Source organism: Doryrhamphus excisus, chromosome 5 (genome assembly GCF_030265055.1).
Source record: "Doryrhamphus excisus isolate RoL2022-K1 chromosome 5, RoL_Dexc_1.0, whole genome shotgun sequence".
Taxonomy (NCBI): Eukaryota; Metazoa; Chordata; class Actinopteri; order Syngnathiformes; family Syngnathidae; genus Doryrhamphus; species Doryrhamphus excisus.
The window spans coordinates 25,020,796-25,042,068 of NC_080470.1; the positions used below are offsets into that span (position 1 = coordinate 25,020,796).

At 46.2% G+C, this 21,273-nt stretch overlaps 5 protein-coding genes across 6 annotated transcripts; 2 read left to right on the forward strand and 3 right to left on the reverse strand.

Annotated features, from left to right (window-relative positions):
* Nucleotides 1–394: 394 nt before the first annotated feature.
* Nucleotides 395–5,569, reverse strand: cdc14ab (cell division cycle 14Ab). 2 transcript variants are annotated; one of them, XM_058072708.1, is made up of 16 exons: nt 5,164–5,569; nt 4,787–4,877; nt 4,638–4,713; nt 4,276–4,368; nt 4,028–4,107; nt 3,606–3,672; nt 3,406–3,468; nt 3,242–3,329; nt 2,922–3,152; nt 2,692–2,830; nt 2,432–2,606; nt 2,242–2,339; nt 2,122–2,169; nt 1,910–2,049; nt 1,501–1,763; nt 395–1,267 (listed from the first exon to the last, which is right to left on the reverse strand). In XM_058072708.1, exons 1-16 carry the CDS (start codon nt 5,243–5,245, stop codon nt 1,238–1,240), a joined length of 1,764 nt encoding a protein of 587 aa, XP_057928691.1. In that variant the 5' UTR covers nt 5,246–5,569; the 3' UTR covers nt 395–1,237. The 2 variants fall into 2 exon arrangements, with proteins under 2 accessions (XP_057928691.1, XP_057928690.1); XM_058072707.1 differs by lacking the exon at nt 1,501–1,763 and having other exon boundaries at nt 1,924–2,049; nt 5,164–5,567.
* Nucleotides 5,570–6,970: 1,401 nt separating this feature from the next.
* On the reverse strand, nt 6,971–10,847 carry rtca (RNA 3'-terminal phosphate cyclase). Its single transcript, XM_058072711.1, has 11 exons — nt 10,106–10,847; nt 9,878–9,978; nt 9,353–9,496; nt 9,152–9,275; nt 9,012–9,070; nt 8,799–8,940; nt 8,613–8,734; nt 8,305–8,363; nt 8,092–8,186; nt 7,917–8,021; nt 6,971–7,181 (listed from the first exon to the last, which is right to left on the reverse strand). Exons 1-11 carry the CDS (start codon nt 10,148–10,150, stop codon nt 7,086–7,088), a joined length of 1,092 nt encoding a protein of 363 aa, XP_057928694.1. The 5' UTR covers nt 10,151–10,847; the 3' UTR covers nt 6,971–7,085.
* A 210-nt stretch (nt 10,848–11,057) lies between these two features.
* On the reverse strand, nt 11,058–21,229 carry trmt13 (tRNA methyltransferase 13 homolog). The gene is made up of 11 exons (XM_058072710.1): nt 21,085–21,229; nt 20,630–20,676; nt 20,182–20,248; nt 20,050–20,112; nt 19,836–19,905; nt 19,660–19,766; nt 19,404–19,589; nt 18,209–18,281; nt 18,060–18,131; nt 17,607–17,949; nt 11,058–17,523 (listed from the first exon to the last, which is right to left on the reverse strand). Exons 1-11 carry the CDS (start codon nt 21,217–21,219, stop codon nt 17,352–17,354), a joined length of 1,335 nt encoding a protein of 444 aa, XP_057928693.1. The 5' UTR covers nt 21,220–21,229; the 3' UTR covers nt 11,058–17,351.
* On the forward strand, nt 11,061–14,835 carry dbt (dihydrolipoamide branched chain transacylase E2). Its single transcript, XM_058072709.1, has 11 exons — nt 11,061–11,150; nt 11,650–11,800; nt 11,898–11,973; nt 12,076–12,257; nt 12,332–12,459; nt 12,534–12,780; nt 12,859–13,025; nt 13,654–13,731; nt 13,820–14,011; nt 14,080–14,151; nt 14,213–14,835. Exons 1-11 carry the CDS (start codon nt 11,109–11,111, stop codon nt 14,378–14,380), a joined length of 1,503 nt encoding a protein of 500 aa, XP_057928692.1. The 5' UTR covers nt 11,061–11,108; the 3' UTR covers nt 14,381–14,835.
* Nucleotides 14,902–18,335, forward strand: lrrc39 (leucine rich repeat containing 39). Its single transcript, XM_058072712.1, has 8 exons — nt 14,902–15,022; nt 15,426–15,755; nt 15,865–15,973; nt 16,033–16,189; nt 16,267–16,403; nt 16,584–16,729; nt 16,801–16,953; nt 17,064–18,335. Exons 2-8 carry the CDS (start codon nt 15,643–15,645, stop codon nt 17,233–17,235), a joined length of 987 nt encoding a protein of 328 aa, XP_057928695.1. The 5' UTR covers nt 14,902–15,022; nt 15,426–15,642; the 3' UTR covers nt 17,236–18,335.
* Nucleotides 21,230–21,273: the final 44 nt, after the last annotated feature.

Genomic DNA, 21,273 nt, shown 5'->3' on the forward strand with positions numbered 1-21,273 from the left:
TTTTGACCTGTCATTGATTGAGAACTCATCACTGATTAACAGACTCAACTTTTGATTGGTTCTCATCGCTTTATGTGGACACAGTAAGGGATTACTTTAGGATACTATAATGGTTGAATAGTATCAATTGAATATTTTAGGATACAGATTACTTTAAGATAGATTGATTATGTTGGGAGTACTAATGTAAATAAGTAATTAAGTACTAGTAAATAGACAGCTTCCAGGCAGTTTAGGACATACGAGATTACTTCCAGGATACAATAATGGTTGGATAGCATACATTGATGACTTTAAAAAAAGATGACATTGGAGAGATAATGTAAAGAATACAGTAATAGATCATAGTAAAGGATGAGAGTGGCTGTCGATCACATGACATGAGACAAGCGAGTCAACAAAAATAATTTATTCTCTCCAGTGGCAAGAAAATAAACATCTTTTCAAAGTTGAAAAAATAAAAGCTTCCTGAAAGCTTCCAAATAAAAGCCCTGTGATAGTTTAAAATCTTTACACTGAAGATAAACAGGAAGTTACTTTTTTTTGCTCATTTCATAAAAACAACTCAACTCTCCTTTATGGCACACGTCGTTATCCTCATCCTCTTCATCATCACCATGTTGTTACTTCACCCTAACTTTGCGTGAGTTCTGTTTTCACACCAACACTGTGATTTGGTCCCAGCAGCTCTTATTTTGAAAGTGCCCAACATTGCTCTTAAAAACCAAAACTGAGGAGGTAGAAGACCGAATCCATCATGTGATCCGTTAATGACCTTCATCAAAGCTCCGGCATCATCAGCGCTTTTCATTAGAGAAACTTTGTTAAAATCAAGTTCAACTTTTAAGAGCGGTTAGAGGCTAACTATTCCTCCTAAGGCTAAAAGCTAGCACAATGCTAAAATCATCTGTGTGTGTGTGTGTGTGTGTGTGTGCTGAGAGGATATTGTGATTGGTCATCTTCTAAAAACTGCTTATCCCATTCCAGAAGCACTGAGTTAAAAGCATAAAAAGAAGAAAAAGCAGCCCATAAAATGTCTCTCTGCCAATCATGCAGTGAACACTGTAACCATGACCACAGTCATTGTTCCATCAAAGAGTCTTTAAAATAAAAATAAAAAATTTGTATCTAAATAAATCTTTTACAAACAACTTCAGTCTTTGTTAGAAGTATAGCAGCAACAGCAGGGCCTTGTGGGTAATCATGAAGGAGGTGTGTTTAGGGCACGTGGGATCTTCTAGAACTGGACATAGTCAGACTGAAGGGACTGCAAGTAAAAAAAACAAAACAAAGTCAGATTGTGTTTGATGGTTTCTGACCCTATGAGCACACCGTTAAGCTATTTTGCTAACAATGAACAACACAGCAAGCCCCACCATCTTATATATATACACACACACACACACACACACACACACACACACACAGTGGCGGCTGCATGCTGGTGATGTCACAGCAGAATGTACTAATATGCACAAAAGGGTGGGCTCGCTGACTTACGGGAATGGAGCGGCTCAAGTAGCGTCCCGATGGAGCAGTTAGAGCGCCGTACGACAGGGAAGGGGGTGCTGCTGAGCCTGCCAGCATACCGCTGTGGACCTCATGTAGTGTACCGTGAGGGCCGTTACCATAACTACACAGGGAGGGCGGGGCCAGAGAGGAGATGGAGGAGGAGGGGGTAGGAAGAGAAGCATACATCTTCCTGTCCTCCTCCGCATGGGCAGCATACACGTCACCTAGCGAGCTGGCCAATCGGGAGCTGGCTCACGGGCATACGTGCACACACACACACACACACACACACACACACACACACACACATACTAACTGGTCTAAACTAATGAGTCATGTGACGGCAGCAGCCAATGAAAGGGGTTGCTGAACCTCAGAGGACAAAAAAAAGCTAAACAGGAAGTGTCTGACCTCATGCTGGATGACGATGACGGACTTCGACCAATCCTCTTGGCTGCAGCAGCAGCAACAGAGGATGTTGGGAACTTGAAGGATTTCAGCGGGGAGGTGGAGCTCTGATCTCCACCCATGGTCAGTCTGGGGGGAGACGCCAACCATCAGTGCACGTGTGGAGCGCACATGTGGAGGACACTTGTGATGTTTGCTCACCTGAGAGGTTGTGATGTTGACCTGCTGTGGTTCTTCACCTGCTCCACTCTGAAACACAGACAGACACACCATTAGCTCCACCCCCGGAGCAAAGCCTCATTCTGCTTGTACTTCTGGTACCTCAAGGCTCCAGTCGTGGATGGACGGGGGGGTCGTCGACTCTTTAGGGCTCTCAATTTGTCTCCCTGAGTTAGAGCAGACCGCTCCGTCACGTTGCTCTGGACCACGATGACACAACAACATGAAATGGAAGTAAACCTGCATTTGTGTGTGTGTGTGTGTGTGTGTGTGTGCACGCGTGTAAGCATACCTCCAGCAGGCAGTCAGAGCTAGATGAAGGTTGGATGCTACTGTTGTGGGCGGAATTTGTGGTGTTTAAAGTGAGGTCATCCATACTGGCGATAAGGTGAGGCACCGTCCTCTCCTCCGTCTTGGACTTCTGGGCCCGCTGGTTGTCTCCCAGCAACCATAGCCATGCCTGTTTCCTGTCAACAATGTCCAGTCCAGTTAGTCGGATGGACCTTTGACAGCTGACCCCAGGAGCCAAATAGTATGATGAACAAAACTCACTCTTCCAGGTAGTGTTGCTGCGGTCCAATCACAGATCCGGGTCTGCAGATCCTGATCCATGCAATGGCTTCAGGCGCAGTGAAGCGGTAATGCTTCATGAGGTAACAGCCAATCAGAGTGCCCGTCCTTCCCAGACCAGCTATCCAGATGGAGAGTAGGTGGAGCATCAGATTAGATGCAGTCTGACGCTGAGACGGAGACAAGGGGATACACGGAGAGGATGGCCTCACCTTTGCAATGAACCGCCATGGCGCCAAGCGCACCATCACATAGGGATAGGAAGCGGCGGGTGATCATGTCGCTGGGTGTGCTCCCGTCCAGAAAGAAGAGGTCATAGTGGTCAAAGCCAGCGTTTGTGAATCGCTTGGCATCATAGATCTTCTTATTGAGACGCACAACGGCGCTCACGTTGTGCTTCCTGAAGTAGGGGAAGTAGGCCTCAGGGGCGTGGAGAGGGTAACCTAAGGGGGCGGAGGAACCACAAGAGGACAATTTGAAAGGATAGCATTGTGAGTGTATGTGTGTGGCGTGTGTGCATTGATGTGCTCACCGTTCTCTATTTTGCTCTTGGGATGTGGTCCGCTAAAGGCCAGAAGTTTGCCTGGAACAATCCAGTTAAGGTCTCCATTCTCAACCCGCTGTATGAAGAGGAAGTTATCAATATTCCACATCAGAAAGGGTGGAAACAAGCATGATGGGAGATGTAGTTTGTACCTCGTAATGTTCATACTCGTCCACATCAAACGTCTCAAAGTCGAAGAATCCGTGTTGGAGAGCCTAAAATACACACACGACTGACCTTGAGTGGCTGCAAAAGCAACCAATGAGTAGGCTTTGCTGGACGATAATTGTCCTCCAGATTATTGCAGATAAAACGTATTATACCAATGAGCAACACGTGAATGACAGCTCACCTTCCTAATGCCCTGCAGACAGTCGAGAACGTTCAGGTTGAAGGTACAGTTCCCAAATGACGCATCCCTGCAAAAAACACATCAATAACAGTCACACACACAAAAAATGGCTCTGCCCAGTGATCTATGGTCGCATTCATCTATTGTCAAGTGCTAAGAGTATGTTTAATTTGTCAAGAGTGTCAGTGAAAGCAGCACAATGTGGGCGTGGCCTCACAGGAACACTAAATCCATCAGCTGTTTAACCCTGCCGTTACATAATGCCAACCACAGCAAGGCCTTTATCTCTTATACACACACGTGTTCTTACACACACACACACACACACACACACCATCATATGTTCCATTATTCTTCTTTTGGTGAAACCTGCACAAAGTGGAAAGAAATAGCACCAAATAGAGGGAGGAGTCTGGACTCACCTGAAGGGAAGGTAGGAGGCGTTGGATCCAGAGACCAGAGCTCTGTAAGCTTCTTCTGGAGTTTTCTTCAAGTAGATCACCTGACACACACATTCATTGGTTCAGGTGAGACACCAACACATCGCAATCAGTCTTCAGGGCTCAGCTAACAGTCCTAGCTGAAATAGGTGTTTGTACTATGCTATGCTAAGCTAAGAGACCAAGTTTCCTCGTATTGTGGTGGGGGGGGGGGCTATCAGGGGACTCACAGCGTATCCTCCAATGAGCACGGCAGCATTGGACCTCTTCCTCTGGTCAAAACTGGTGTAGTGAACGATTCGTTTCCTGGTCAATGTGAAGGACTGCATACAGAACACAAGAATTTTTTTTTTTTAATCTGTAAGGTTGATGGAGATTGGAAAGAGAAGTGATAGTGACAAGTATGCCTTCATCACAGAACAACTTTAAAATGTTATGATTGTCCCGGTTTAGTAGCATGATTTATGTACATGTGCGTATGAGTTTGTATGTGACACTGTGTGTGTGTTTGTGCGCATTGTGTTAGCGACGGCATCACCCTTCAGGTGCATTGTAGACATTCCAGCTCAGGGTGGTGACACGAGGAACTCACCTTGAGCTTCTTGTTCAGTTTGCAGCAGTATCGATACAACATAGCCAAGTTGAGAGGACCGAAGTCTGCATAAAAACTGTCCACACAACAGGAAGTTGGTTATTCTCTTCACAATAAAAGCCAGACTGAATGTGAAGCAGAAGACTTACTTTTCGTAGACAAACTCATCATCCGTGCAAAAGTAGTGAGTGTTGGCTGTGCTTTTGGGTTTGCTTCGTAGTGTAGCGAAATACAGACGCTCTGAAACATATTTGCAGATGTTTGATCCGTTCAGGAGCCACCAGTTGACAGGACATTAACATTCTTCAGTGTTTCATGGATACACACACGGTTGCTATGGTGACGTACTCACTGGTATTTAAACATTTGAACACTAAATTGAAATTTCGGCCCTTAATCTCACAACCTCCTGTTTAACTTGATTCATTCACTGACAAGTCATTCAAGTTTTAATTACGTCAACAATTTATTTCCGCCTAAAGTCACGTGGTGTAAATGCTACTTTGTTGATGCTTTGTTGTTTTACCTTTGATCAACTCAGCGGCTCCCAGCGGTTCGGACTCGTCCGTCATGCCGAACAAGGCGGACAGAACCGGGGAGTGGGTCATGGATCCGTCTAAATCCTGGACTCTCAACTTGTCGATCAGCCACCGGCAGGCTAACAGCACAGCTAGCTGGAAGCCGTCAACAAGTTGCAAACTTTCTCCTCAACTTCCCATCACGTTTTGCGTCCGCTGCCCGTGCGCACACGCTCCTCTCTGGTAATGTTTCTGAGGTTTTCCTGCGTCAATTTCACCGAAATTTCACTTCAATCGCAATGATTCACCGTCAAGTAATCCCGAGTTAGCATGTTAGCACGTTCGCCACTCGACCGGATTAACAACAGTCTGAAGCACTGATTGAGTAAGTCCCTCCTCAAGACACGTTTCCTTGGCGACGGAGGGCCTTCACGGCAACTGCAGCCAATCAGCAAACAGAACACACTGTGTTGCCTTCACAGTCACTGGGCCAAAGCAAAACCCCGTTTTCTAATCACAATCGAGAGACAAAAACGACTTTATTTATTAATTTTCTTCTTTCTGCTCTGCCAAGAGGTTCATTGGTTTGCTATTCAATTTAGACCGTGGTAGTTTCACCGAGGCGGTCTCAGTACTGCAGGATTTTTCAAATGAAGTATTTCCAATCGACGAAGTGTTGCGTAGACCTAAAAGTTGTACCTGTTAAAATGACCTCACGTCATCATTTTGTGTCCTCTGCTCCATTGTTTTAATATTAACATATAATCTAGGAGCATATCTATGCAAGGTTTTCGGTTTCCTTTACTTTTCACCAATCCTTCGGAGCTGCTTTCCAGTTTAGGATAAAAAGGGGTTTGTGAGAAATAGCGAGTGCAAGCAATACACTTGTATTGGTTTGCCAACAGCTACGTCACAGCTCTGCTGTTTTTCGGAGGTCGACAAGAGAGTTTGTCCAAGTCAGTCACGTGTGACGTCACAGTGTGAGCAATAAGGCGTGACTAATGATGAGCAGTTTATATCAGTGATGACGCCACACTCACCTGCAACGAGAGAAATCCACACGCAGTTTGTGCTTGGTCCTGGTCCATGTCCCAGAGGTGATGGCTGGAGAGCTCGTGGCTTGTCTTGATGCATCCTCCGGACAGCCGTCATTCTGCAGGGCTGACGGATGAATGGAGTATTGCTAATGGTGGTGGGGTGTCAGGTGATCTGGCTCAGGTTTCTGCTGGTTCCACAGGGGATGGAGGCGCGAGTTTCCATCCTGCTCAGGTTTCAGCCAGGCAGGCAGGACCTGCATCCAACATCGGCCCACTTGACACATGTGACTTGGCACGGTCATGGGGTCATCAACACATCACAGAAACCAAACAACAACATGTGACATGTCTGCAGTGGCGGGCCAAGGATCCTTGGGGGCTCAAAGCAAGAAATGCATGGGGGCCCCCTGGACGATGAATAAACAAACCTCACGGCTCACGCTGATTGACGCAGATTAGTTTGCTATGTTGTCGTTACATAATTGCATCGTGAATGGCCATTGTTGTCGTTTCTATGCAGTACATGTATTAGCACTTGGGGCGCCCGTCTGTCAGGGGCCCTCTAAAAGTGGGGGCCCCAGGCAAATGCCCGGTTTGCCTGTTGGCACGCGCAGCCTCTGCCTGTCTGCAGGCTGTGATCATCATGTTCAAATCTATGATGTCACCTTCATGAAAACATTCCAGAGGTTCACATGTGGTAAAAACATCTGACATGTCAATAATAGAGGAGTTGACAAATGTCTGTTCAGAAGCTCAAACTAAACTTTCACACTCAACAGCACAGCCAGACAATGTTTATTCACATTTATTTTTGATCATTACAGCGGTCAAGCAAAAAACAAAAAAACCTGAGACGTTCGGCCATGTTGGAGCACTTCCTGAATATTGTGTGTTTACAGATTGGGGTTGCTAACCCCTGACCCCTGACACTCAATGATGTAGGTGGTGTTGTTCACTTCATCCTCACATTTTGTTATTCTGAACTTGGCCTGGGGGGAAAAAAAAGTGGACATGATCATGCTGCAACAAGGCCACCAAGGGGCACACAGTGCATTTAAAGCAGCTACACACAGTAACCTGCACAGAAAACTTTTTTTGATTTTACAGAATATGCACCTATTCCAGCTTTATTTCCTTTGATTTGAGCTTTCTGCCAAAACTGTCTGCTATAATTTATTTCACCCGCCTCCGGGGATGCCCACTCCACTGTGGTTGGTGACATGCCCAGAGTGATTCCTAACTGTGACCCATATAAGGAAGTCCGCCCCTCTGTGACCGGTTTTACCATGCCTTTTCAAACAGAGCATTATGAGCCATCCCAAATGTCTTTTAGGGCTCACTTTCAAACTCACAAAACAAATTATCTGAAACTTTGGCATCATTTAACACGAGAATACAACATTCTAACTACATTTATAGGTCAGAAAAGTGGAAAAAGCAAAACAATTCCCCTTTAACATAATTGTGAATGGTACATAACAGACCTCCAACAATCCTATTTATTACAGGTTGTCCTCGGTTTACATGGTTCCCTGTTATGACGTGTCATGGGTACAAATGCGGTTCCATAAATTCATGAAAAACTTAATTTTGGTCTGTAAACACAATACTCACTTATAATAATAATATAATATTTTTTATATTATTTATATAATAATAAATGTCATGCATTCACCCCCCAAGGCCTGATTCAACGTTTATTATGAGAGATCACATGACCTCACCTGTGTCAGCTGCTCCGCAACATGGATGGCCGTCTGCGTGTGGAGTGTCACGGCGCCCGTTCGAATCCGAGATGTTCCTTTTGCCAGTGCCATGAAGATGATGAGCTGACAAACAGAAGAGACTGACTTAGCATGTACCCCCCCGCGCCTGGTTTCTGGTGTCCAGACCACTCACCTGGTCCTGAAGGAACTCATCCACGCAGCCGTTGTGCCGGATGTTCCGAAGCAACATCTCTGCAGCCTCAATGCCAACTTTGTCTGCATAGACACCTGAAACACATACACATCCTTGTTAAGACACAAGGGGGCACTTTGACAAAGTATGTGTCGAAATATCCACATCTTTCCAGGTTTGTGTTCATGTTGCCGGTGGAGGCCAGTCTCTCACCTTTCTTGCCCAGAGCTGACCCCGCAAACAAACATCCTGTAGATGATTCTGCTATGATTCTGGAAACACACAGGCACGCACATTTTTAAAGAGTGGTTTCAAAGTCAAATCACCCTTCATTAACACTTAGCACGTTCACTGGACGTATGTACAGTATGTGATAGCAGAACCCTCAATGTCTGGCAAAGGGGCCATTTTTTGACCCCCACAAGTTTTTTTTAATGAAATCAAACGAATGAATTAGTATTAATGAGATACACTATTAGATAAACAAAGAGAAGAGAATACACAAAGAGGGAGGGGCTTACATGATGCCATTGCCGTTGCCACAAGCCTTGTCTTTCTCCTGCAGTGCCTGAATGTTGATGTACAGCTCTTTGATTTCTTTTCGAATTGTACGGACTGCAGCGGTAGACATGTCTTTGGCCAGCTGAAGACAAAACACAGCAGTCACATAACCGCTCGGGCACTGTATTGGCCCGTGTCAAGTGTACCTTGAATGGCAGCACGCCAGCAACGAACGCTCTGCCATGAATCTTGGTGATATTGCCTCTGTCCAACATGGTGATGGCCTGCAACTCTTTGACTGGACTCACAGATACTGTGACCTCGCCCCCTCCTTTTGGGTAGAAGCCTCTGACACACACAGTAAAAAATAAATAAAAATCATCACCAACACAAACACGCTCATAGTAATTCACACACACCTCATTCTGATGTCACAGTCAAAATGGACACCAAACTTTTCCACAATGGGTTTGAAAACCTGAAGAGGAAAACAATCAACATTAAATCACATATGTGTGTATTCAACATGAATGACCGCCCACCCAAAGATGAAGAGTACCTTCACAGTGTAGTCGATTTGTGGAGCCATCTCTGCGTTGGTTCCTCCTCTAAGGCAGAACTGTGATGCAGCGTCAGTGTACACAGCGCACGGCAAAACAACCTGTAACAACAGACACACGCTCCTGACACGTACACACATGTGGGTGAGTACATAGAACACACATGCTAATACATTAGCAGTATTGATGCTGAGAGTCACCCTGCTGTGTGTGTGTCTGCCGTGTAACTTCCAGAAAGAATCTTTCCTGGAGTCAGACTGATGTCGGTGGAGCCGATAGTGCCGCCCTGGAGGACGCCAGAACACAAGTCTGAAACAAGCTGCAGTCCACTCAGATGCTGAGGCCTGAATGAACACACACACACACACACACACACACACTTCAGTGCATAAACGTCTGAGAAAATACACACAATTTGTTACACATGCCATTGAAATATTACAAAGGGTATTATGAAAATGTAAACCTACAAATAATATGTGATACTGTCAGAGAGTATGGCGATACCAGTGAAGTCACCTTATTGTTGATGAACGGAGTATGTCGGTTGTTAACAGAAAGAATAACCTTTATCAAATTGATTATATAATTCAACTAGTTGCATTTAACTGTGACAAATGCGCTGATGTTTTTGAGCATATTCTCAAGTTCTCAGTTTCAACCTGTGGGCAGTAGCTACAATCAATAGGCTAACGTTAGCCTGCTGGCCTGCGCTGCTAGTTCACCTGAGTCCCGGTGTGCTTCTCCCGGCTCGGATTTTTGAGACTTTAATGGAAGAGCCGGTAATGCAGCTGAGGGCCGCCGACACTCTCAGGATTTGTCCGCCCTGGGAAGAACCAACACCGGGGGGACAGAAGCGTCACACGGTTAGTTTGGAGCCGGCTGCTAGCCGATTAGCAAATTAGCCGAAGGAAACAAGGCACACGCTAGTGAAAATATGATGCACTACTCACACCCTCCATCACGCTGCCGTCCAGCTCTACTATTGACGATTCCATCTTCAAAAGTAATTTGTAATATTATTGTAATTTCTTTTATTTTTTTTCACTGACTAGCAGCCACGGGCTGCACTTTGTTGTTGTTTTTAAACACTTCTTCTCTGCAACTTCCCTGTGTCATCGGAAGTGGAAGAAGTAAAACTTTTTCCGGTGCCCTTCAAAGTAAAGTAAACAACAAAAAGAAGCTCGGATCAGGGTTTTATGATGCCGATTCCGATACTGATCATCTACGAGTGAGATCGACTTTTACCGATCACATGGATTAACTACATTTTTCCATGTATTTATGATAAGTGCTATTGGTCGGGGGCCCCCGGCAAATAGGTAAATATTATAAAATAAAGGTTTGGGACGATTGCCTCGTTATTTACGTGAAACAATTTTTGTGCTATTTGAAACAAACCTGAATTTATTGATTTGATGCATGGTTTGGAGTAATACGAATACATGGGAAATATACTGTCTAATAATTATTTTTTTGCTCAAGATAACGAAATTATCAGAATGAAATAGTACAAATCTTTATTAAATACAAATCTGTCCTACCCAACCCAAAAAGAATAAATTCAGTGTCCAGGTCTCCAAATTTCATCACTATTAGAGCTATCAACTATTTGTGCTTGATTTATGACTAGCAATATTGAAATTGTACGCCACTTTATTTATCAAGCAGATATCCACTCAAACAGTGAGGCTATTGTCTGTATGCTAGTTTGTGCTCATTTGTCATTATATACAGGCACAAAGACTGAATTCAACATTTACTGTATCATAAAAATTACGAAGAGTTGAAACAAATATTCTTTGGCTCTTTGTATTATTTGTTATTATTAGGTTAAGTTTAACAGGAAAGTTAAACTTAAATAAAGTCAACTTCAGTTCATAATGCTATTCCTTGCTGCACTGCAAGCTGATTGGCTGCTGGCGGGGCGTGCAGCAGTGACGACAGGGAAGAAAAATGGCGGCTATGACAAGAGGCTCCTCTGCGGTGTTCAGACTGGTGAGAAATTGCTTGAAATGATAGAACCTTCAAATGTTGCTGGATGCGGTCGTCGTGACGTCCTCCCACGTCACGCCGCAGCTCATTACAACTCGTTAGCTGCATTCACTTTTCTGATATGCTCATGCTAACAGGCTAGCACCACAACAACGAGCCATTCCCAGAACCTTGAGCACTTGCAGTTAGCCTAGCACAGTGGAAAGTTGCTCACCAGTTGATAACTCGTCAACATCAGTTATGGCTCATGACTTTACACAATTGAAAAAAAAAACATTACCATGGCAACGAGGTTCAGTCATGAGTTGATGTAGAATGAGTTGATGTACATCAGTAAGCTTAACAACAATTCAAACAAATGTATTACTTTATAATGACATGCAAGCACAGTATTACTTCACAATACAAATAAAACACAGCGCTACTTTGTTGTGGGAATGAGACAAGGTGGAAATACACTCATCTTATGAATAGTGTCGAATTCTGTGTGATGTTCTGTCAGCTGATCCAGCAGTACCGCCAGCAATGTTTACGCGCCCACAATGTGCGTGGCCACACCTGTATCGCCTTTCTTCCCACCGCACTCAACAGGAAGTTCCCAATGTGCAATAGAAGCTTCCAGATGTCGAGCCGGATGCTACACATGTCAGCAGGTCAGTATGCGTTGACAAATGACACAATGGCACGAAAGCTTGGTCCATTTTCACATTGATGATGATTTCAGTGACGACTTGTGGTTGTGTCATACAGCGGGTCGAGGACCAATCATCCCGTTCAAATTGTCGGACATTGGTGAGGGAATCATGGAGGTGACGGTGAAGGAGTGGTACGTTACACAGTGACACAACACACGACTTCCTGAAGCGCTTTAGTGCTGCTTGCTGCTTGCTCTCCTGTGGTTGCTCATTCACACTGGGCATGCTTGCAGGTACGTCAAGGAGGGAGACAAAGTGTCTCAGTTTGACAGCATCTGTGAGGTCCAGAGTGACAAGGCTTCTGTCACCATCACCAGTCGTTACGATGGCGTCATTCGAAAACTCTACTATGACACAGACGCCATCGCCCTGGTGGGCAAACCTCTAGTGGACATTGAGACCGAGTCCAGTTCAGGTGTGGACCAGAACATATCACGTTGTCCATAAAAAGAGCTTCTGACCTCCACATAACTACCTGTGCTTGTCCAGACGTGATCCAGGAAGAAGATGTGGTGGAGACGCCTGCCATGGCTCGAGAGGAACACACCCACCAGGAGATCAAAGGTCACAAGACCCAGGCCACACCTGCTGTTAGACGCCTCGCCATGGAGAACAATGCAAGTCTCTTCCCAGTCTTCCTCGTGCTCTCCTAGTGTTCCGAGTGTTCTAGGTTTGACTTTTGACCTCTCAGATAAAGCTCAGTGAAGTGGTGGGGACAGGAAGAGACGGACGCATCCTGAAGGAAGACATCCTGAACTTTCTGGCCAAGCAGACAGGAGCCATCTTACCCCCGACCCCATTTCAGGAAATCCAGACTCCATCTCCTACTCCTCCCATTGCTCCTGCCGGGCCCGCAAGGACTTCAGCAGCCCTCAAGGCCCAGCCCGCCACGTCCAAACCTGTCTTCACTGGCAAAGATGTTACTGAGCCCCTCAAAGGTCAACCTGACAGCCCAAAGACAAACCAAGGCTAAGGTGCTAATCTTAGCATAGCTCATGAGTCTGTTTGCTCTCCAGGCTTCCACAAAGCCATGATGAAGACTATGACGGCGGCTCTCAAGATTCCTCATTTTGGTTACTGTGAAGAAGTGGACGTGAGCCGCTTGGCGGCCCTCAGGACGGAGCTTAAGGCTGTTGCTGAAGGTCGAGGCGTCAAACTGAGCTACATGCCCTTCTTCATCAAGGTAGCCTAGTTCTTCTTCAGCTTGATTTAGACTTTCTTTATTGTCATTGCACAAAAAAACACAGCAGTGAAATTTTGGCAACGGAATGTTTTTTCTTGGCTTTCGGATTACAGCAGAGATGGAATTGTGGAGCAGTTTAAAAATGAAAAAGTAGTCTATATGACAAAAAAAAACAACAAACCAAGATATTTTCCATGGGGTGGGTCCTTGGGGTTATTTGGCATTGAGCAGTCTAATGGGCAGGGGGAAGTCATTGTTTCTGACTTTGACTGACCTTCTGCCAGATGCCAGACTGGAGTACAGTCCATGCTGGGGGTCAGGGGGGGTCAGAGAGGATCCGGTGGGCCCTGTATAGGCAGTGGCTGTCTGCTATGTCTTGGATGAGAGGTAGCGGGGTCCCGATGATCTTCTCTGCAGCGACATCCAGTCTGAGAACCTGCACCCCCCCATTATGCAGTCGGTCAGCAGGCTCTCGATGGTCCCTCTGTAGAAGGTGGTTAGGACAGTAGAGGGGAGAGAGAGTCTTCTCATTCGCCGCAGGAAGTGCAGGCACTGCTGTGCCTTCTTCGCCAGAGAAGATTGGAGGATTTAACATGAACATATTAACATTGTCCTCTCATTGGCTCAGGCCGCCTCCCTCAGCCTTGCCCACTTTCCCATCCTCAACTCCTCATTGGACGAGGGCTGCCAGAACATCACATACAAGGTGAGGCAGTGTGGTATTTAAGCTAGTGTTAGTTAGCGCTACTCTGTCCAAGAGAAGGTTTTTTAGCACATTGTGTTCTGTGCGGCAGGCGTCTCATAACATTGGCGTCGCCATGGATACCAGCCTGGGCCTGCTGGTTCCCAATGTGAAGAACGTGCAGCTTCTCAGTGTCTTTGACATTGCGCAGGAAGTCAACCGCCTCCAGGCGCTCGGTGCTGCTGGTCAGTTGGGAACGACCGACCTGAGCGGAGGCACCTTCAGCTTGTCCAACATTGGATCGGTGAGTTCTGATGGTACCTCATGGTGCTTAGGATGTTCACATACTGACATGGCGTGTGTTTGGGATAGATTGGAGGGACGTACGCCAAACCGGTGATTCTTCCTCCAGAGGTTGCCATCGGAGCTCTGGGGAAAATTCAGGTGCGTCCGTCTCGTCGTCCACGCTGTGCGGTGTCGTTACTTCCTCTTTCTTTTTTTTCAGATTCTCCCACGCTTCGATGCCGCCGGTCATGTGATTCGCGCTCACATTATGAATGTCAGCTGGTCTGCGGATCATCGCATCATTGACGGTGCAACCATGTGTCGCTTCTCCAACATGTGGAGGGACTATCTGCAGAACCCGGCTAGCATGCTACTGGACCTCAAATAAAGCCCGGCTCTCTGCCCTCTTCCTGCGGCAGATCTTCATTCTCTTTTGCGGCCTTTGGGTGGGGTGCTGAGCTGAAGAGGCTAGCTCTTGTTTGAGGTGGTTTCCTAGAGGGCTGTGATCACATGACCCACCACTGCAGGTCTGAGACTTGGATCACATGACCATCAAGCACAGTACCACAGATGTAGCCACACGACTCCCACCTCTGAGCTTTTGTACATTTTAAAGATGAAGATAATGATGAAGGGGATCGTTATTGAACCTTTGCTGTTACCACCTCATCATCATCATCACGGTGGTGGTCTTCTGCCCCATGTAGTACACATTTATTCTGTATTTTTGACCAGTTTCAGAACCTTTCCAGTGGCGTTTGATGACTTTCTTGTGTGTGTTTTTTTTGTTTCTTTGTCAATCCTATTGGTTTCGTAGGGGAAAATAAAATCTAATCGATATTATTTGATCTGTCTGTCACTGAAGCCCACCTCATACTTCTACTACTAGTAACGACTCAGCTGTGCTCTGTCTCCATCTGCTGGAACACTGACACAACTGCAAGTCAATCAGAGGTAACGTCACCTCTCAGCTAAATTTATCCAGCAGGTCTGAGGTCAAATTTCAGTTGCAGAACACAGGCAACAAGAGGTGAGGATCGTAATGCTGGAAAATAATAATCCCTACTATGGTCATTTACTACTGCTGTATACTAATACGTACTATGTTTGGCACATGAATCACTACATAGTAAAATACTGCCAAGTACTACTTTAACCACTATGCTGTATACCGCTATGCTAACCGCTACCACGACACCTTGGTTCTAGTATCTCAGCAGTAAACTATCTACTGATTCACTCGGTGGTTCTCAATTACGTTACGTTCTGTCATGCCCCCCTGATTTTAAATACTATTGAGAAACTGCTATCTGTACTGTACAGCCTGAACCCGAAACTGAAACCAGTAAAAAAAATGGAGAGCTGTGATGCATACAAGCGTATTCAACAGTCAAACTGCATGCTGACTATGATACATTTGTACATGTTTGCAGGTCTGCATGAACATTGAAAGTGCTCCCTGCCCCTCACTCCCCTTGAAAATTTACCCCAGCCCCCAGGGGGAACCTGCCCCACTGTTTGAGAAGCACTGGATTAATTGATTGGTCTTCAAGGTAAATGACATCACACACCAGCTGACATTTTATGATGGGACGAGGTGCGTGATGGCAGGAGCGAGGGGGTCAGAGAGCCACAAAGCAGACGGCGGCCATGACGGCCATTGTGGAGTGCGGCTCGGTCAGTTCCATGAAAGCTTTGTGGGAGACCAAGATACGGAATGTTCGGGACAGCTGGGAGCAGCAGAGCAAGAAGCCGCGTGGCAGGTTGGACTACGGCTACGGATGAAGACATGTTTGCACTTTAGCTGTGTACGAATGAGTCAGGTTCTAGAGGCCGCAGAACTGACAAACGTGATTCCGGCCTCCCGTTCAGGTTGAGCGTCGGCATTTGGGAGGACCGGGAGACTCTGGCTCGCCTCAAAGAAAAACTGACGACTGAAGACGGCAGACTGGTTCTACGCTTAGAGCATGAGGAGTGGAAGGTGACGTTGTGGCTTTCGACCTTTGACCCGCTGACTATGCAATGTTGTGCTTGGTCCAGGCACTGCCGGGCTGTCTGGTCCAGCTGAATCAGGTGCAGGAGTGGCACATTCATCGCTGCGGACTGCAGAAGATCCCCAACTTCATCTCCTCCTTCCAGAACCTTCTGGTCCTGGATTTGTCTCGGAATGGGGTCACGGAGGTCCCAAAACAGATTGGTCAGTCTTAAGCCAGAGATACCGAATAAATGACAGAATAATATGAAAAGCTCCGCATTGTGTTGTGATGTCCTCAGGCACACTGACGCAGCTCAGAGAACTGCTGCTCAGCTACAACAGAGTCCAGTTTGTTCCAGAGGAACTCAGCAACTGTGAGAGTCTGGAGAGATTAGAACTGGCAATGAACCGGGACCTCCAACAGCTTCCAGACCAAGTAAGTGTTTTTCTTCTCTCTTTTGTAGATCTTTGTAGGCCCGTATTGGATTGGTTCTTCAACCCAACCTTTCACAAGCACTTTGTACCAGTTTGTGGCATGGTGATCTGTTGTGTCACACCAGTTATGTTCAGCTGCGTGAGGCTGACGTCAGCTGACGTGCTTCTGTCACCCGTCCAGCTCAGCAAGCTGAGGTGCTTGCAGCATCTGGACTTGTCCATGAACCAGTTCAGCTTCATGCCGCCTTGCCTGCTGCGCATGCCAGCACTGGAATGGCTCGACATGGCGGGTAACTGTCTACACTGCTTACCCGAAGACATCAACAGGTAACTGAAGGGTGCCGCTATGCTCCACCTCCTCTGTGCAACTTGAAAAACGTAGCGCTTGCTGTGGTCAGGATGGAGAATCTACACACGTTGTGGCTGCAGAGGAACCAGCTGGAGAAACTTCCAGAGAACATCAGCAGAATGCCCAGTCTGGATACACTGGTTCTGAGCAGCAACAGACTGAGCGACATTCCGCCCATGATGGAGGACATGTCCAACCTCAGGTCCGTATGTAGTTCCCGCTCCACGTGTGGACGCCATCGCTATGGTGTCCCTCCATCACAGAACACAAAGGTGAAACTAAAAAGACTTCCTGCTCTTTTTGCTGTAACAGGTTTGTCAACTTCCGGGACAATCCACTGACACTGGAGGTCAACATGTCCGCCACGATGGTATCTGAAGACGACGACCGTGAGATGTTTGGACGAGACTTCATGGTGATGTACATCCAGGAGACCCGGAAGAGAGCGCATGCTGCACTCAACGTGCACAGAGTCGCTTGCTGACCCCCCGAAATTCATCCAATCCCTCGTCCAAGCCAAGTGACTAATGTTGTTCCACATGACACACGGGTGATGGGAAAGTTTGTTTTTATTTGCATAAAGTCGGACATCAGATCAAGTCAGGAGGAGGGTGTGGCCGTCAGCAGGACATTTTCCAGGGTCACGTGACTCCCGACGTAACGAATGAGTTGCCCGTGGAATCCTTTGCTGCGGAGGAAGTGAATTCTACCGCTGTCAATCAGAAGTTTGCAGAGTCGTCCTACTTGCTCACGCTCAACTGGTGACAGAAACCTGGTGACAGAAACCAAGTCACATGACCAACTTATTAACAAGTCAGATGTTTATTAAAACGAGATTAGGTGAGAAATATTTACCCAAGCACATCATCCGTCTCCTCTATCGGCTCGTGGTCTTCATCTGCTCTCTGAGTGGCTGCTCGAAGGCCACACGTGGCCCAGCTAGACATGCGACAGAATCCTGAGAACTCTGCGGGACCCAGACCCAAGTCCAGGAAGAACTGTTGACCGACATAATGACGCCACTCGCAGCGATGGTGACAGCACAGCGCCACTGCCAGACCCAATACCGGCTCAGGACTGGAGGACTGACAGGGAGCAGGCCTGTCATCTGCTACCGAGTCAGGTGACATTTTGAGGCGTTTTCTTGGCGGTTCATGTTGAGGCGCTGATGTTTCCAGCAAACAGCGAAGAGCGAGATCTGACCCAACAAGATTAAGATGATGAGTTGAGACTTTGATTTGTCATTTGCATGCCTGATAGATAGATCTGCATCATAAGCACCGCAGCTAACGTTAGCGTAGCTCTTACCTGTCGCTGCTCCACATAAATGTTTCCCGACTCCGACGAGTGGCAGCCGACGTTCGAGCAGCGGAACTTTGCCTGCAATCAGTCACATGACCAGAGTCACATGAGCAGACACACAGGAGAAAGAGCAGGGGGCAACGCCGGTCTCTTACTCAAATCCAGGTGCTGAATATCGATCTGCAGCCTGGCAAAGTCCACGCTGGCATCCTGATGCTTCCCGTCCACCTGCACCAACACGTAACATTTTTCTTGTACAGTCGTTCCAATTTCACGGCTTCACTATATTGCAGTTTTTCAAAAATATATTAAACAAATCATGCTGTCGGCTGAGCATGGCCTATTATTTAAAAACATGCATAGTTATGCAAATTGGATATAATTTTCTAAATTAAGCACTTGCATAAAATCATAAATGCATAAATGACCCAAAATCCAAATCGAAACCATTAATAAAGACACATTCATATAGTGACTGTAGTAATCTACATTAGTCACTAGGTGTCAGTAATCGTTCAGTGAGACATCGCCAGAACAACAGGCTTTTACTGCAGGTTTAAATCTCTCACACGTGTAGCCCACGACAAGCTAAAACAACTGAGTACCCCCGATGTCACTTCCTGTCCTTCACACAGAACGCATTTACTGCGACACACAAGCACGAGGTTTATTGTCTTAAGTGGCTTTTTTTCCTGTTTATATCAACTATATTTGGTAATATGAATGTAAAGTTGACTAGTTCATGTCTAGAGGGCTCTAGTAATGTGAACAACTGGATTGTGTAAGATTTTAAACAGGTATTCTAGGCCATATCTACAAAAGTAACGTGAGAGATAGGGTGAGGAGCTCAGCCAGAGTAGAGCCGCTGCTCCTTCACATCGAGAGGAGCCAGTTGAGGTGGCTCGGACTTCTAGTCCGGATGCCTCCCTGGTGAGGTGTTCCGGGCATGCTCAGTCGGGAGAAGGCCCCAGGGCTGACCTATGACACGCTGGAGGGATTATGTCTCACAGCTGGCCCGGGTGCGTTGGTGTCCTCCCGATGGAGCTGGAGGAGGTGGTTGGGGATTGTGGAAGTCTCGGGACGTGCCTACTGAGACCCAGACCCAGATAAGCGGAGGATGGATGGAATCCCACTTGGCGGAAATTCAGTTGTTATGGTCGGGTGCGGGACCAATTAACCGCAATAAACGAGCTATTACGGTAATATCTTTTACTCTGAATTGGTTTGGACCAGCCCATTCTGTGTCCACCAATCAACGCACTACATGGAATACAACCAAATAATGGCATGCATCCTCATTTTGGTACCCTATATGACATGCACCGTACCGGAGCAGATTGGGGGTCTCACCTTGAAGCGGGTGCTGCTTCGTTCCACCAAAAGCAGTTGCAGGTCATCTAAGGCTGACGGCTGGTCAGTGGTCTTCAAAGCTTCGTGGATCCAGTGGGAAAGTTTCCCTCGGCCCGCTCCAAACTCCACAAAGCACCGCCCACGTCCCAGTAAACCCAGTAACTCCAGATGGGCTATGATGGAGGACTGTGGGGTGGAAGACAGGAGCGGTTGTCAGACGGCTTGTATTTCCTAAACACTCGTGGGTCATCTCTACCTGCTGTTTCAAATGTTTGTGGGCGGAGTCTCCATTTTTGGGGTTATTGAGTTCCTCTTGGAAAACAGGATGAGACAGGAAGTGTTCTTCCAGCTCACAGTCGAGCCCTTCATGAAGCACGTGGACAGTCAGAAAGACAGACAGACAGACAGATGGATTTGGAGACTGTCAATCACCTTTTGTAGCAGTCTTCAGTGTGTCCAACAGATGTCTTAACTGAGTCGTCGTTCTTTCACACAGACTCACCTGTTAACAGATGTCACCATAGGAAGATAACAGTCACCATTTTAATTGAACATTGTACATTACATAAAAGTGGACGCTACCATAGTAACGCTACAATCAGAATGCTATCATTGTAACATTACAATATAAGTGCGTCGTCATTACCTGTTGGGGGCTGTGCTGGTCTTGGTCAGCGGAGCCAGCGTTGATGTTTTCGACATAATAGAGCTGACAAAAGAGACAAACAAGTTAGTGTGTAGGCACAAACAGGAAGTACAGGAAATGTGACACACTTACAGGTTTTGGTTTGTCTCTGGAGTTGCATTTCTTCAAGTGTTTGTCCAGTTTGTCTTCACTGACCGTGCTGAGAACACATCACAAGCAATGACACGCAGTGATCGAGCTAAGGCTAATTTGACCTTATTTGGCCCTTGTCTTCTGAACACCACAAAACTTTAGCTTGCAGAAAGATGTGTTTGATTGTTTTCTTGAGAGCTTTTTTTAAGACAACTCATTGCAATTAGCTAGAATCATTTCCACTTGGGAGTTTTGTTTGTTTCTTTCGGCTTTTTCCTGATTTCGTAGTGGCCACATTGTTCTACATCAAATGAAATGACCTATAGGAATGTTTCCTCTACTAAATAAAAATAAGCACCAAAACATGAGTAAATATCACACTTGTAAGGTTACAAACTTATAAACAATGAATGCATTAACATGTCATTCATAAGTTGGGGACGCTCACTGTTTGTGGTCGAGAGGGCAAACGATTCTCCTGCTGCCGCCTTCTTCCTGAAACAGTAAACACAGGACCTGATCACATTGAACAACCATCTTTCTGCCTTCTGTCATGCACGTTTGGCCACAGGTTCGCATACCATGGACTGGGAAATTTGACATATAAAAGATGTTATTTTGTTTTTCTATTCAATACCACAAAAGGAAAATAGATTTTCCTTCATTTCACCCAAAGCACAGGTTTAATTATCAATTATTGATTACACAGTATTTCGGATCAGCAGTGCCACCATCGGTGATTTTTTTCTGAATTCTATTATATGACTTGTTAATAAAAATGTATTTTTGTAATCGTGCACTGTATTGAACATCCTCATCTAATGGGTCGACCGAGTATCAGTAGTGGCTCTTCCTTAGCGTTCATCTTCGTGCCCTTAAATCATCAAACCCACCACAACTCACCATGGTCGCGTGTTCCCCGCAGAACCTTCTACCTTTGGCGACGACCATTTTACAAAAGCGTTTCTTTTTCTCCACAAAAAAGCCACATCTGCCACTTATGGGCGCCGCCATGTTTGCCAAGTAGCTGTGCTGCATTCACGTGTTCTTTGAAAACTAGTAAATGTTGCGTTCGAATTTTCAGATTTGTGC

What these genes read in the sequence shown, in the direction of transcription:
- lrrc39 (XM_058072712.1), top strand. Translation starts at nt 15,643, where the DNA reads ATGACGGCCATTGTGGAGTGCGGCTCGGTCAGTTCCATGAAAGCTTTG. An exon ending in TAGAGCATGAGGAGTGGAAG is followed by an intron (nt 15,974 to 16,032) that starts GTGACGTTGTGG and finishes TGCTTGGTCCAG; the next exon opens with GCACTGCCGGGCTGTCTGGT. An exon ending in TCCAACAGCTTCCAGACCAA is followed by an intron (nt 16,404 to 16,583) that starts GTAAGTGTTTTT and finishes TCACCCGTCCAG; the next exon opens with CTCAGCAAGCTGAGGTGCTT.
- dbt (XM_058072709.1), top strand. Translation starts at nt 11,109, where the DNA reads ATGGCGGCTATGACAAGAGGCTCCTCTGCGGTGTTCAGACTG. An exon ending in GAGGTGACGGTGAAGGAGTG is followed by an intron (nt 11,974 to 12,075) that starts GTACGTTACACA and finishes GCATGCTTGCAG; the next exon opens with GTACGTCAAGGAGGGAGACA. An exon ending in GCCTCGCCATGGAGAACAAT is followed by an intron (nt 12,460 to 12,533) that starts GCAAGTCTCTTC and finishes TTGACCTCTCAG; the next exon opens with ATAAAGCTCAGTGAAGTGGT.
- trmt13 (XM_058072710.1), bottom strand. Translation starts at nt 21,219, where the DNA reads ATGCAGCACAGCTACTTGGCAAACATGGCGGCGCCCATAAGTGGCAGA. An exon ending in GCGGGGAACACGCGACCATG is followed by an intron (nt 20,677 to 21,084) that starts GTGAGTTGTGGT and finishes TTACTGTTTCAG; the next exon opens with GAAGAAGGCGGCAGCAGGAG. An exon ending in CCAGAGACAAACCAAAACCT is followed by an intron (nt 20,113 to 20,181) that starts GTAAGTGTGTCA and finishes CTCTTTTGTCAG; the next exon opens with CTCTATTATGTCGAAAACAT.
- cdc14ab (XM_058072708.1), bottom strand. Translation starts at nt 5,245, where the DNA reads ATGACCCACTCCCCGGTTCTGTCCGCCTTGTTCGGCATGACGGACGAG. An exon ending in GCCTCCTACCTTCCCTTCAG is followed by an intron (nt 3,673 to 4,027) that starts GTGAGTCCAGAC and finishes TGTTTTTTGCAG; the next exon opens with GGATGCGTCATTTGGGAACT. An exon ending in CAGCAACACTACCTGGAAGA is followed by an intron (nt 2,607 to 2,691) that starts GTGAGTTTTGTT and finishes CATTGTTGACAG; the next exon opens with GAAACAGGCATGGCTATGGT.
- rtca (XM_058072711.1), bottom strand. Translation starts at nt 10,150, where the DNA reads ATGGAATCGTCAATAGTAGAGCTGGACGGCAGCGTGATGGAGGGT. An exon ending in GGCAACGGCAATGGCATCAT is followed by an intron (nt 8,364 to 8,612) that starts GTAAGCCCCTCC and finishes GTGTGTTTCCAG; the next exon opens with AATCATAGCAGAATCATCTA. An exon ending in TTGCGGAGCAGCTGACACAG is followed by an intron (nt 7,182 to 7,916) that starts GTGAGGTCATGT and finishes TTTTCCCCCCAG; the next exon opens with GCCAAGTTCAGAATAACAAA.